The sequence below is a fragment of the Lepisosteus platostomus genome, chromosome 2 (genome assembly GCF_059453375.1).
Source record: "Lepisosteus platostomus isolate fLepPlt1 chromosome 2, fLepPlt1.hap1, whole genome shotgun sequence".
NCBI lineage: Eukaryota > Metazoa > Chordata > Actinopteri > Semionotiformes > Lepisosteidae > Lepisosteus > Lepisosteus platostomus.
In genome coordinates, this window is record NC_142612.1 from 69,010,251 (window position 1) to 69,024,244 (window position 13,994).

General features: G+C 36.3%; 1 protein-coding gene across 3 annotated transcripts; it reads left to right on the plus strand.

Annotated features, from left to right (window-relative positions):
- The first annotated feature begins 1,413 nt into the window (after nucleotides 1–1,413).
- On the plus strand, nucleotides 1,414–13,404 carry LOC148676928 (claudin-18-like). 3 transcript variants are annotated; one of them, XM_088615812.1, is made up of 5 exons: nucleotides 1,414–1,884; nucleotides 10,528–10,692; nucleotides 11,088–11,190; nucleotides 11,338–11,448; nucleotides 11,920–13,404. In XM_088615812.1, exons 1-5 carry the CDS (start codon nucleotides 1,665–1,667, stop codon nucleotides 12,074–12,076), a joined length of 756 nt encoding a protein of 251 aa, XP_088471938.1. In that variant the 5' UTR covers nucleotides 1,414–1,664; the 3' UTR covers nucleotides 12,077–13,404. The 3 variants fall into 3 exon arrangements, with proteins under 3 accessions (XP_088471938.1, XP_088471928.1, XP_088471948.1); XM_088615802.1 differs by lacking the exon at nucleotides 1,414–1,884 and adding an exon at nucleotides 6,611–7,033; XM_088615822.1 differs by lacking the exon at nucleotides 1,414–1,884 and adding an exon at nucleotides 7,970–8,786.
- The last annotated feature ends 590 nt before the right edge of the window (nucleotides 13,405–13,994 follow it).

Sequence of the window (13,994 nt, forward strand, 5' to 3'; positions counted from 1 at the left end):
TGAACTGATAAGATTGATGTAGAGTTTGGCATGACGTGGCACAGACAGGCGTTACATTTCCTGATTCACATGTCAGTCTAAACTCAACCAAGTCAGGTGAAAGAGTTCATCACTCAAGTCCATCCTGGTCTTGTTCACTGGAGTTTCTCCAATATTCTGGTGACCCCTGACTTTGCTCTATGTTTGAATAAATCTTGACTTTTTTTGCTTCATGATTTTAAAAATTCATTTCCCCTATTCCTTAAGACTGATTCTTAATAAATTTGAAAGTAATCTATACCTTTCCCCAGAAACAAAATAAACTCTAAAATAAGCTTATTGTAACTGAAGGTATCAATGTCTTCTTTGAGACAACACTTCATTCAGTCTGATTAATTTACTCTTATGGCACAACAGTCTGGGGCTGGAGGTTTTCAGAGAAAGTAAAGGAAATCAGGAAGGTTTAACAGGTTTGATGTAATGATTACAGTAGATTGGGAACTGTACAGTATATTCCTATTTTGTTCCTCTAAAGTACAATGGCTTCTCTACCACTGTTTGCTTTAGCCTGGAACTAGGAAATATTGGGTCAAATAAACATGGTTTCTGACAGACCTATCTTAAAAAGCAGAGCTGTTCAACAATCATTTTGGGCACAAGAGTGCTGATTACATGTGTGAGATTGAGGCAGTACTAGTGAGAAAGACAGGATTACATTAATATACACATGATCTCATAATCACGAAACATTTTATTTAAAATAAATGAAGAACCACAGCTGGCACTCTTTTGCACATCTCAAAAAAAGTCTTCTTGACTTCCCTGAGTTATACTGTACTTTTTATATACTGCATTCAAACTACTGTCACAACTGGCACAGCTGTAGATCGTGGGGGTCTTTTGATTATCAGTATACTGTATGATACCAATTTTAACTACACCATTAAATTCTCTAGAGCCTTGAACCATTTTCAAATTAAAGTATCTACAGATCAATTTCCCCTTTGGAAATTAATGGCTCTAAAGTAAATCCAGGACAGCAATGTGGCCCTTAAAAGAAACCCTTGTTAACCCAAAGTTAATTAATTTGGTTGATGCTTCTTCAGTGACCACCTGTAAATGTACACCTGTAAGAAATCAGTAACACAAAAGTATGCTTTAACCTTTCTCCCTTTTCTCAGGAAAAGAAAAATCTCTTGCGAATCTGTTTTAGTATGTTTTTAGACATGAGTTCTACCCAAACTAAGAAAATTGAGAGTGCCTCTTTGTTTATCTGTTTCACACTTAAAACCCTCAGAAAGGAACACTGGGAACACAAAAAATAAACAGGAAAGGGCAAAACACCAGCACTTGCCAAATGGGTGGCTCAACGATAGCCACACATAAAATTCAATATACTGTTATCATGCCCTTTGCTCACGCTCTGACAGATTGGTGTTTGGCGTTTGAAAGGTACCAGGTGGACCTGTCCCTCCAAAGCTATCAAAGGAAAACAGTCAGAGGGCCACATTCACGTCAAGAGGACTTGAGTCATATACAGGTAGCTGTGTGGGAGGGCAGATACGGACCCTAGTTAACATCTCAGCCCGATCTCAGCTCTCGTACGGCTTCTGTGCCTGCTTTGTGTCTAGAACTGTGTAGCCAGTGCAGGACACTACAAGTCAAACTCCCTTCACTCAGGAAGGATGGCTGTAACAATGTGCCAAACTGCTGGCTTCCTGATCGCTTTTCTGGGCGTAGGGGCTATCATTGCAGCCACTGGCATGAACAACTGGAGCAACCAGGACCGCCAGGGAGATGTGGTGACATCTGTCTACACCTACAAAGGGCTGTGGAATACCTGTGAAGTGGGCAGCTCTGGATTCACTGAATGCAGGCCATTTTACACCATCCTGGGTCTGCCAGGTAGGAACGCTCTTTATTTTTAATTTGTGGAGTATTTGTAAAATGTGTGTGAGTGGACAAGACAAGATAGACCAGGGAACCTTGGTCAAGCTGCAGAGTACAAGCAGAGCACACAGTTCTGTTTCCCCACTCCCACCTCACACAGAGTTAAGTCACAAATGGGTTGATAACTGTTCTCCAGTTTACACTATGGCATTGTGCTTTTTGTCTTCTATTGTATTTTCACCGATTCACAAAACATTCTTCAAATAAAAGCCTAGAAATTAAAAAGAGAAAGTTGGATACATCACATGCCCAAAAAATCATGGTGATGTAATTCTATACTGTTCATACAACTACAACCACAATTGCTACTGATGTTGCAACTACACCATTAGACTAAAACAAGTTAGTACACTAATTGCTAATTATCTCTGAGCAGAAGTCTCTTGACTAAGACAAGCTGGCATGCTGGTGAAAGCTAGCTCAGAACCATTGCGAGCCCATTTGAAAAGGAATCGTGATTCCATAAAATCACAGTCATGAAAATGACTGTCATTTTGGCTGTCCAAAATCTGTCATTTTTTTAAATTAAATAATCAGAATTAAATGGTCACCACGGACTTAAAATTATGTTTTTTTTTAAAAAACAAATGAAAGACTCTAAAAACTCTAAAAAGCTTAAAGCATAACAAGCATAAGGTTTAATAGTCATTTATAGTGGTAGTAAAATGTTTATCAGTACATATTAATGAAAATATGTTTTGAAAAAAAATAAGTTTGATAAAGTAATGGAAGCATTAACTACAAATTAATTAACCTTATGTCTTGAACATCTAGATTTGTACTGATGCTTTAAAGTTTAAAAATATATTAGTAACAATTAAATGTAGACCAAGTTACTTAAATTTAATATCAGGAACATCTTAGTCCTTTATTAATAGAACTTCCATTCTTTCCAAATTGACAATATTAAAAAAAAAACATATTATTACAGTACATTAAACACATCACAGTTAAGACACGAAAGGTATAGGGCTTCTGTAATAACACTTAAAGATATAATCTAAAACATATATAAACACGTTTCAATTAACCATTCATGCTGACACAGCAAATGAAAAAATGTTTTAGTGGTAATTATAAAAATGTAAATGTGTTCTATTCTGTGTGTTGAAAGTAACACAAAGGATGGATATAAGATTTCTAAGCAAACCAGCCTAAAACCACATAATAAAATTAATGTACAATTACATAATACTGTAATTGTAGAGTACATAGTACAAACAATAGTAATAGTACAAACAATACTGTTTGTACTGTGGTACAAACAAGTAAGAAACGACTTACTCAATGTGTAACTATTACAGTACATTTATCCATTATCAGAAAACTGCCCGTTCTTGCAGCAACCTGGTGACTAATCCAGAAGTACAAGGCTTCTGGATCGCAGGGCTCACACAAGCACGGACACAACTCAAACCAACTAACCTAGTCAACATGTGTTCAAAAGGTGGGAAAAACCTGGAACTCCTGGAGAAACAGCATGCAAACCCCTTACCAACAGCACTTCAGACCAGGATCAAACCCACGACTCAACTGCTGTGTATCAAAATATACAAAACAGCACAAAAATATGTTTTTGTGATTCAGTAAGAACTACTGGGCCTCATTTGTCTAATGATACTACTGTAGAGGATGCAAGAAGTCACAGCTCATTTCAGGAAAGGTTCTAAATGAGTTTTAATTTATGATGAAAAAAAAAAGCATTTTTCCAGAGAACAATTCCAGCAGTTTTGCAGTAAGTTTTATAGTCTGGGTACAGCTCTGGTCACACTCTGTTATTACCATCAATGAGTGTTTAGAAGTGACCACTGCATATGCATATGCATGCATGTGAACTATAGAATTACAGTACTGTATATAAAATACTTCCACACATGGCACAAAGGCTAGTTCTGACAAAATTATCCCCCCTTTTAAATTATTCCTGAAATATCACAATGTCAGGCTAGGCAAGGTCTACACTACCAAGAATATACGAACTGTATATAAAACAAATGGTTCAGAAGAGAAGGATCAATGGAATCATTGTTTCATGAAGTGATCTTGGATTTTTTTTCTTTCATTAATTTAAAAACATCTCAATAGAGCAAAAACAAACTATAAAATACAATTACAGCAGACACATTCTATATTTGATTAAATTGACTGTAGTTTAAAACCACAGAAAATGTTTATATACCACTGGATCTGTTTGGACTGATTTTTGTCACTTCTATGGGAGAGGATGTACAGTACAAGTAATGAGATAATGACTAGTTGTATATTTCTGGTTCACTGTGTTTTTTGGTAGTTAGTAGTTACCTCACAGTGGTAATGCTAGTGGTAGTACCTCACATACCTTGCCATTATTTATTAAAGCTATGGAAATATATGAATCATTGAAATTCTGAACATTTTAAAAATACATTCCTAGACAGTCATTTGGAATTAGAAAAAAAGGGTATTTATTTTTAGGAAAAAATATTTATATTTTCTAAAAATTCTAAGGATACCATTTAGAATTTCCAGTGTTTCCAAAAAGTATAATTACCACAATAGTTCTGACATTGCCGAAACAAAACAAATTTATGTAAATTAATGTGACAGTAATGACAATTTACAAACATTTTGTCTTCACCTACAGTACCTTTTAACACCTCATTAAATAATTCACACCTAAAATAATTAATCATTGGATAATCACAATGTAAAACAGATGATTACAGGAATCTGTACTCCTTGGTTTTCTTCTAATTTGATTTGCTTTTTAAAATCTGATCCAATGTAAGAACAAGACTTTGACTGCATTGTTTTATTCAACACAAGAGTCTCGCGTAGAAACACAGCACAAAGAAACTGGAGGGTTGATAATATACAGTATTAGAAGATGCAAAAGGAAAGACAGACATCAATTAAATAAAAGCCTTCCTAAAGATTTTGAGTCTGGATTTGAATGCGCTTAGGGAGGATAACTTTCTGATATCCTTGGGAATAGATTTCCAAAGCTTTGGGGTGTACAAGCTCTGGGGTGTACAAGAACTTTGGGGCTCTGACACCCAGTCTGTAGACGAGCTTGGGGGACAGGCAGGAGACCAGAGTCAGATGAATGCAGGCTGCAAGGTGGGGAGTTGGAAGATGATAAGTCGGACAAGTACTGAGGCGCCAAGCCATGTGGAGCCTTGTAGGTCAACATGAGATTTCTGAAGCTGAATTACAGGTGAGGATGGATCGTGAAGACAGGACAGAAATTATGAGTTGGTTTCTTTGATTCACTTCACTTTCGTGACTTTCATAAGAGGTTTCGATGTGAAAAAGGAATCCATGGCTTATAAATATTTTAGCCTGGGTTGTAGCCTCTCCCAATACAGTATCTCTGTTTGCTTTATGAAGGGTGACTGGTACATGGTGAAACAACAATTTTCAAACAGAGTCAGCTAGCCGGTTTTAGTCTGAAAGGCTGAATAAACACTCAATGCAGAAACCAGGTTTTGGGGTTTTGCAGAGTGGCTATGGAACAATGTTTGGATAATGAAAATGATTCATCACACTGGTGCAATAACATATCCTTGTTTTATACAGTTTTATACTTCACTTCTCAGAAAGGTTGCTTTTTGGCATTCCCAGGGAATAGAACATCATTCTACAGATAGATCAAGGGTAAAAAAACCTATTCATAGGAGGAAGTCTCTCATTCTTGTAGGAATGGATAAGGGGACTTAATTACTGCAAGTTTTTCATGTTGAAAATGAAGTACCTACAACAAATCAATTAGTGCACAAATAGGGGAGTTAAAAAACAAAACATTTTCATATATTTACAAAATTACCCCTTTGACATCATCGTCTACGGTTGGCACTGTATCACAGGCTTTTATAATGTAGCTCTGGTAGTTCGGGTTTAGCTCATTCATAAAGAAGATTCATATTGTCACTCTTATGAACTTTTTCAGTTTATGTGTTTATATCACCAAGGTGTAGCAACACGCACCAGCAGCCTCTACTCTTTCTCTTGCCATCTGTACAAGGTCTACACACATCGGGGCTAATTTCTGCCACATTACAAATGTTTTCATTAACTGTTAAGTACATTTAAATCTCTGGACATACAGGAATACCCTGACAGAGTGAGATATTGCAACTGTTCAGAAACTGTTGTTCAATTTGTCAGTTTACTTTCTAAAATATACAGTATCAGGATGTTTTTGCTCGCTTAAGAAAAAAGTAAACAATTCTGACTAAGGAGAAAAATGTTTTGAAAACATTTAGTCTTTTTGACCCAAAGATTATTAAATGGTATGTCACAGGCTTACAAATTATGAGGTTTCCGCAGGAAAGAACATAGAATGAGCATGAACTTACAGTATGAGCTCTCATGGCAACTTCTCAAAAGCCACCATCTATTGTTAATGTATCTCTTGTTTATTAGTCACTTCGCTAGTGTAATATTAGGTTAAATTATCAGTTTCCTATTTCGGAGAGAATCCTGTGAAGAAGAAACAAAAGCTTTTAATAAATAAGCAAAGATAGGGACTTGCTTTGTCAGTCTTAAAACAAATCACCAACCAATGCTATCATCCCAGTATCGCCAAAACCCATGAAAATCCCCTTCAAGTTTCATCAGCAATACAGTAATATCCCAGTACCACCCCACCCACTCGGTCCCTCCCTATTTTTGTTCAACCTGCAATGACAAGGCCATGAACAAACAGGGCTTTGAGAATCAAGCACAGGGGTGTAGGGGGACCTGGCAACAATCCTATCTGATCCAAAGACTGAAAGTCAAACAGGTGAGTCCACGATAAGGCCGAATAAGGCAGGCTACAGGCAGCACTGGAAAGCATTTGACTCCTAACTCGAGAGAAAATAATTGTGGAGGTTCCAGCATAGCAGGTGCTCCAAAAGCGTCATGGCAGTGACTTTGTGCCAGGTGATGGGCTTAATTCTTGGAATTTTGGGGATTGGGGGTGTCATTGCTGCCACTGGAATGGACCAGTGGAGCACCCAGGACCTCTACGACAACCCTGTAACAGCTGTCTTCAACTACCGGGGCCTCTGGAGAACCTGTGTCACTCAGAGCTCTGGATTCACAGAATGCCGACCTTACTTTACCATCCTTGGGCTGCCAGGTAGGACATTACCGTGGAAGGGGGCACTGCTGGGCATCTGGCTGCAGTTGGCCTATATTGCTGAGTTAAGGGGATGATAACTATGCATAGAATGTGGAATAATCAGAGACAACTGTCAGGATCATAATTTAACAGAGTGAAATCCTTAAGGGGTTCTCCAAGCCAGTTTACTGTACACGTCTTCGTCTTAATATCACACAATAACAGCTCTGTGTCTAAGAGAAAAATAAAACCAGGTTCTCTAAAACGAATTGCTTCTTAAAATGTCCAATCTTATATTTCATCAATTACTCCCCAATCTGACACACACTTTTTATTGAGATTCATTAATAAAAGAAACATCATTTTAACGAATCTTTACAGTTCAGCTCTAAGCAATGTTTAAGAATTCTGAATGTTAATGATTATGTTGTTTATGTATTTTTTACCAAACCAGAATTGTAAGTGCATCATATTTAATTTTAAAAAGTTATTATAGATTAGGATTTTGCGAGTTCCTGATCTGTAACGTGCTTTCTTTAAATGTGCTTACCAAAGGAAGTGTCTGCAAAAATGTTTTTTAAATGACTGAAATACAATCATGAGGAAACATTTTGGTATACAGTATAACATACAGTAAATGGACTATCAACAATACAAATAACGACTACACACATCAGGAAAAGCAGATTAAAAGTGGTGGAAAGGAAAATATTATTTGTTCTCTCAAAAATACAATAATTTTTTAAATTTTTAAATGTTTACTTTTTAAAATTATAATGAAAATATATGTTTTGTACAGTACATCCAATTACTGACAAATTTGACCAATATTTTATAAAGGAATAAAGAATAAAGAATCATATTTTTAAATGTTTAGATAAAGAACATGCATAGTGTGATATTCATATTTTTAAAATTTCCCCCTTACTCATTACATAAACCTCCTTCTTTCACAGAAAGACAAAATTCAATAATTTTATAGCAGTGAAGATTACATTAGTTTCTGATTTTACAGTAGACAAAACACAGCACTAGTATTATATATAACATATCAGTTATCGAAGAGTTTTTTTTTTTCCATTCTGAACCCGCTTAAAAAATAGATTGCGGAATCAACCGTTACGCTATGTAGCCACACCTTGCTGAAGGTCATGGGTTTCTATTGATCTCAGATACAGAATTCAGGTAGAAGTTATTCAGCAAAAGCCAAAAACATAGGCAAACTATTTGATCTATAGTACAGCCTACTTTTGTGAAATGTCAATTTTTTAAAATAAAACAATTGTCAAAATTGTCTAAACTAAGTAAGCAAATAGTGAAACTGGGTCTTCCGTCGCCCATCCCGTATCGGCAAAATAAGGAAACTATTTTCGAAAGCTACCTTCGCCATACTCGAAACTCATGAGGCAACATTAAAATTCCGAGCAAACACTAGATAAGCTTCAGTCGTTTTGTGTGCACTGATAAGCAATCAAAGCTAGGCTTTCATTTCGCGAACAAACGGACGGCATAGTGGAGCTTGTAAACAGCGAACACTTTGCAGGAAAGAAAATGGCCTCCACGATGTTCCAAGTGGTGGGACTTATGCTGTCGATGCTAGGGCTGTTAGCGATTGCTGCTGCCACAGGCATGAACCAGTGGAAAATACAAGATCGCTATTTGACTTTGGTGACCAGTGTATATGTATATTCTGGACTCTGGTACTCCTGCGTTGGTGAATCGTATGGCACTTCAGAATGCCGGCCTTTCTACACTGTCCTTGGATTGCCAAGTAAGTGGACAGTTTGTTCCTTGATGAGATTTGCACGGGGGCATCCAAATCAAAGGTTGCAGAATTAAGGAGTCTGGTTAGTCAAAAGAAACAGGAAAACCAGACGCAGATAAAATGATAAAATGGTAAAATGAGTCAATTTCCAACCTGACATGTAGTGTTATAGACATATACAGACAAGTTAATTTATCACAAAAACTTGCTTTACTGGACAAAAGGTTTATTCTTTTTGAAATACACAATATATCACCATAACAGTCAGAATACCTAAGATTATATAGATTTTCAGTGTATATACAGTACCAGTGTATATTCACACAATTCTACTTCTGCCATTGTACTTGTAAACTTTAAATTTAATTTTGGAAGCGAATAAATACAATGACCAAAACAAACATTTTCATCACCTGGAGACTTGATGGAATCATATCATTTGTGTATTGAGAGTATGTCTTTCTTTTGTGACACAAGACATTAAAAATATGGATGGAAATATTGTTATCATCATTCAGCAAAGACATCAGCCTGATATACTGTAGATTATCTAGTAAATAAAATACCTTGAAATGATTATGTTTTTCTTAGTTTCATTAATTGAAATCAAATAGTACAGTTGCAAAGTAGAAAACTGAAATTATGTTTGGTATGTTAGTAGTAAATAATATGAGACCAACTCAAAACGAGTTGAAAGAATTGATCATAAATTAATTCTTTCAACTCATCAAAACATACTCTAGGTAGATTATGAAGTATTCTGTTTTAGAGGATTAATTTTCCTAATTATGTGAAATACTTTCACCATCTGGAGGGCAATCATGCTCAGTACATTAAGTCTAATTTACTAATGGTGCTAATTTGAACATGGTGGTACATAGTAAATAGTCTTTTTGCGTGGCTATAGCAATTTACTAAATGCAGTTGATTTCTCCTACTCTGGTCCTACTCTACTCTGGTCTCTGCTCTACTCTACTCCCACTCTGGTCCTGCAGAGACCCAATCCAGTTTGTCTTGTATGTCATGCAAAATCACCTTTTGTTTTAAAATTAAGAAATTCTGTTTTTTTTTTTATTTTGGGAAATTTTGCGGCGACACGGTAGGGCAGTCTTTAGCATTGTTTCCTCACAGTGATGCGACCCTAGGTTTAATTATGGAAATTACCCCTCCTTTAAAACTAACTCATCATTAAGTAAATGTTAATATGCTGCAGTTGATCTTACACATCTCTTGATTTGCATTCCATATATTCATTTTCTCACCGCTTCTTCCAATTTAGGGTCAAGAGGGAGTGAGTGCCCATCCCAGCAGGCTACACTCTGGAATGAAATGCTAGTCCATCTCAGACACACAGACCCAAACATAGACACATACACACACTCACACCTAGGGCCAATGTTCCCAGAAGTCACTTAACCTATCAGTATGTTTTGTGGCTGTGGGATTAAACCAGTGAATCCCAGGGGAAACCCACATGAACATGGGGAAAACAGACTGACCTCATGCAGTCTCTTGATTTCCCCCTCGGTGAAATATCATTTTCAGCAGGATAACGTAAATCGTAAATACGATGATACAGAGCATTAAACAACGCACGTCGTTTCGAGTGAAAATTCACGGCCAGTTTATTACATTTTAAAGTAGAATAATGAGCTTCCTATTACAAGCAGTAGAGCCAGCAGTACTCTAGGTAGAAATTGCTAGTTTTTGGACATGAATCCTTACTGTGATTTTTGTCAACCTACAGGTAGTTTCCAAGCCGTGAGAGCCCTGATGATCGTGGGAATCGTCTTGGGTGCAATTGGAATCCTCATTGCCATTTTTGCTCTCAAGTGCATTAAGATGGGGAGCATGGAAGACACAGCCAAGGCCAATATGACCCTGACATCTGGGATCATGTTCATCCTTGGAGGTATGCTAAAGCTTTCTTTTCTGACACTGCTACTCGGGGGAACTTAACAGGCAGCTCGATTCTACTGTTGGCTTGGTTCACACAATGCAGGTACTGACTTGAGTGCCATCTGCACAAGTTGGCATTTGAAAAAAGTAACATACTCCACTCTTGTATAATGCCTTCATTACATATAATTAGCTTGGTACAACTGTTTGCAGAACAGTACAGACGTCAATGTTATTTGATGTTAGAATAAGAAGAATACTATGACGTTCTTGTCATTTTCAAGAAGGAACAGTAAGAAGTGTTGACAAAGACGAGTATTGTTCCTCTTGGAATGTTAAGGTTCATTCATTATGATCTGACAACCTTACAGTGTGCCTCCCTCTTGACTGTGGATATGTTGCTCACAGGGATCTGTGCCATTGCTGGAGTCTCTGTCTTCGCCAATCTGATTGTGACCAACTTTGCAATAGTCTCTACTGAGGTTGCATATGGATCATCTCTGCAGCCGAGGTGAGTGCAATCCAGAGACACCTTTCACAATCATTTTTTTACACTAGACACAGGAAGAATGTCCTGCCACGTTTGAGCTTTCATGAGGGTAAAATTCAACAATGTTGATTTCCTGACGCATCTTACTGTGGTTATTCTAACTTTCAGATACACATTCGGGCCCGCCCTCTTCGTGGGCTGGGTGGGAGGAGCTTTGCTGACGGTGGGAGGGATCATGATGTGCCTGGCCTGCAAAGGGATGGTGCCTGAAAAATCTCGGTAAATTTCCTTCTGTACTCTTCATGTGTAACTGGTCACTTTTCTGAGACATACTAGCTTTGTGTTTGAGAAATCATCAAGCTTTCTTTTTTTGTTGCTTATACTTATAGAATTGTAATTGATCTTTTTACAGGAGAATTTAAAGGCAGGTATCTGGTGAAAAACAGTTACAGTACAGTTCATATGCTGATGTGCAACAGAAAGATTTGCCATTTAGATTATCATGGGTTGCAGAACTATTATCAAGCAATGAATTAGGCTTTAAATATGACTTGATCATTTCAAACAAGGGGAAATAAAAAAGACCCTTGTACATTATATGTATAAAAGTTATTTTTTATTTGTCCTCTTCTGTACTCAATAAAACAAACAAGATAATAAAAAGGACATTGTCCTTATCGTAAAAACTAGAGGAAAGTTAATATGTAAAACTATAAGATAATTTTCATTACTGTTTCCTTTGTATTTCAGCTACAATGCGGTTTCTTACAAAGCTCCCTCTCACAACACTATCTACAAGTCTGGTCCAGGATATGATGACAAATCCAGGCAAGGTTATGAGGATGGATACAGGGCACGCAGTGAAGACGGCAGGAGATCCAATCCTACTAAGTTTGATTATGTGTAAAAACTACGGAATTTCCAGCCTCTAATATCAGACAGGGTAGCTGGTGGAGATTGTGGGATTTCAGACAGAGGTGGATTAGTTTCTAAAAACTGCTGCCAGGACCCATGGTCACTTGATTAATTACTTGATTAATTGCTGTCTTGAATTTTCAATTTTACATGAACAGAACATCTCAGCAGACCGACCTTCACTTTGCAAAACACACTGTGTGTGTCGTTTTACACTTTTCATAACCAGAGCTATGTGTTGTGACCCCATTGATAAACAAATTTACTAAATTAGCTCATCATTGACAAAGAGCATGCAAGCTTTTGTATTTACCCTAACACATTTTATTCACATTTGCACATGTTCCATCATTGTGTTAAGTGTTTACAGGTTATTATGCTCTAATACTATGTAATACTGTGCAAACCCAACAGGCAAATACTGCTGTTTTATTGAATTAATGATTTAATATTATCACCGAAAAAATAGTTATTTTTCAGTATGAATTAAACAAACTTTCATGTTGTGGAATAGTCATCCACAGCAATACCCTATGAGCTTTAATTTAGATTTCATAAATTGCCCGAAAAGCACAAACAATTCAGGCCAGGGTGATTCAGGATAAATTCAGAACAGAACATCATTACTGGCTTGAATAATTGACAATGGGACAATTGACCTGTAATATTAAAGGAACTGGCAGATGTTTTGGTTATTTTAGTTATTTTACAATAATTCTGTTCTATATTTTTTAATTGTGTTTTACTAATTGTCATTTGTGTATTTTTTTTATAAAATATCAACTCATAGCAAAAGCACAGCAGTCTTCTGTGTTGAGTCACTACATTTATTTCTTGAATTATGTTAAAGCTTTATTGTGTTGGATTAGCTATTAGATTTGATTTTTTGTTGTACCATGCATGAATTAAAATCATTATATGTTTTAATGTAGAATATTAGGTTGCTTAATTTGTCATTTGCAAAATTAATTTTGTCATTTATTGCCCTACCAATTAAGACTATACTACAGACTATTATTCTTGGAACCAGGTTTTGCCTAGAAAATTGGACATTGTGACTTAGAACACAGAAATGTTTTACATGTTAGAAAAGACACTGAACTGTATTGCTTTCAATAGTCTCAAAACTGCAATTATTTTTTGCCACAAAGAAAGTTAACCTTTGACATCAGTGCTCTAAGTTATAAATCATCTAGAAATATACAGTGCCTATGATATGAAGGACTGAGACTCACTTTGTTAATAAGTGGAAATGGATAAACATTTTTCTGTTTTTTGTGTATTTTTATTTTGCTGTTGTTCATTAAAATTTTCAAATAACTTGAGAGTGATTTTTTTTCTTAAGGCCGAGAAGGAAACCTGAAGACTGACAAACTTTACATATTAGAAATAAAAACATTTACTGAAATTAACACCCACCTAATGCAGATAATAAAGGTTAGATTTGACATCAAACCCATCAAATTACTACTTAAGAGTAAATTGATCATTAAAAAATCCTGATGTTCTCAGAGAAGCGGACAGACATCATGACACACTCTCCAAAACAGCTAGGAAACTAAAAATTAAAAAATCATAACCCTAGTTAATTAAATATGTATAAAAACATAATCATCTTCTATGGAAAATCAAATATCTGACATGTCTTTGGTGGTTTGAGAGGCTCTGGAATATGTACAAATTCTTCAGAATCAATAAGGTGTATTTTTTCCTTTTGTCCAGCCATGGTCTACTCCTGTTAGAGGACAAGTTCTTCTGTTTTTCACACGTTTACTGCTCAGCACCTGCTGCACTATGCAAAGGGCACAATATTATTTAGCGCTTTTAGAGATAAGAGCAGCTACTTAAAAGCTTTTGTAATAACACCTGCACAAGCTTTAGGTAGGTGTGACAGGGATTTCAATGGCCTG

Excerpts from the sequence above, each read along its gene's own strand:
- LOC148676928 (XM_088615812.1), top strand. The coding sequence starts at position 1,665 with ATGGCTGTAACAATGTGCCAAACTGCTGGCTTCCTGATCGCTTTTCTG. Across the intron at positions 10,693-11,087 it reads GATCATGTTCATCCTTGGAG|GGATCTGTGCCATTGCTGGA; the intron begins GTATGCTAAAGC and ends TGTTGCTCACAG. Across the intron at positions 11,191-11,337 it reads GGATCATCTCTGCAGCCGAG|ATACACATTCGGGCCCGCCC; the intron begins GTGAGTGCAATC and ends TCTAACTTTCAG.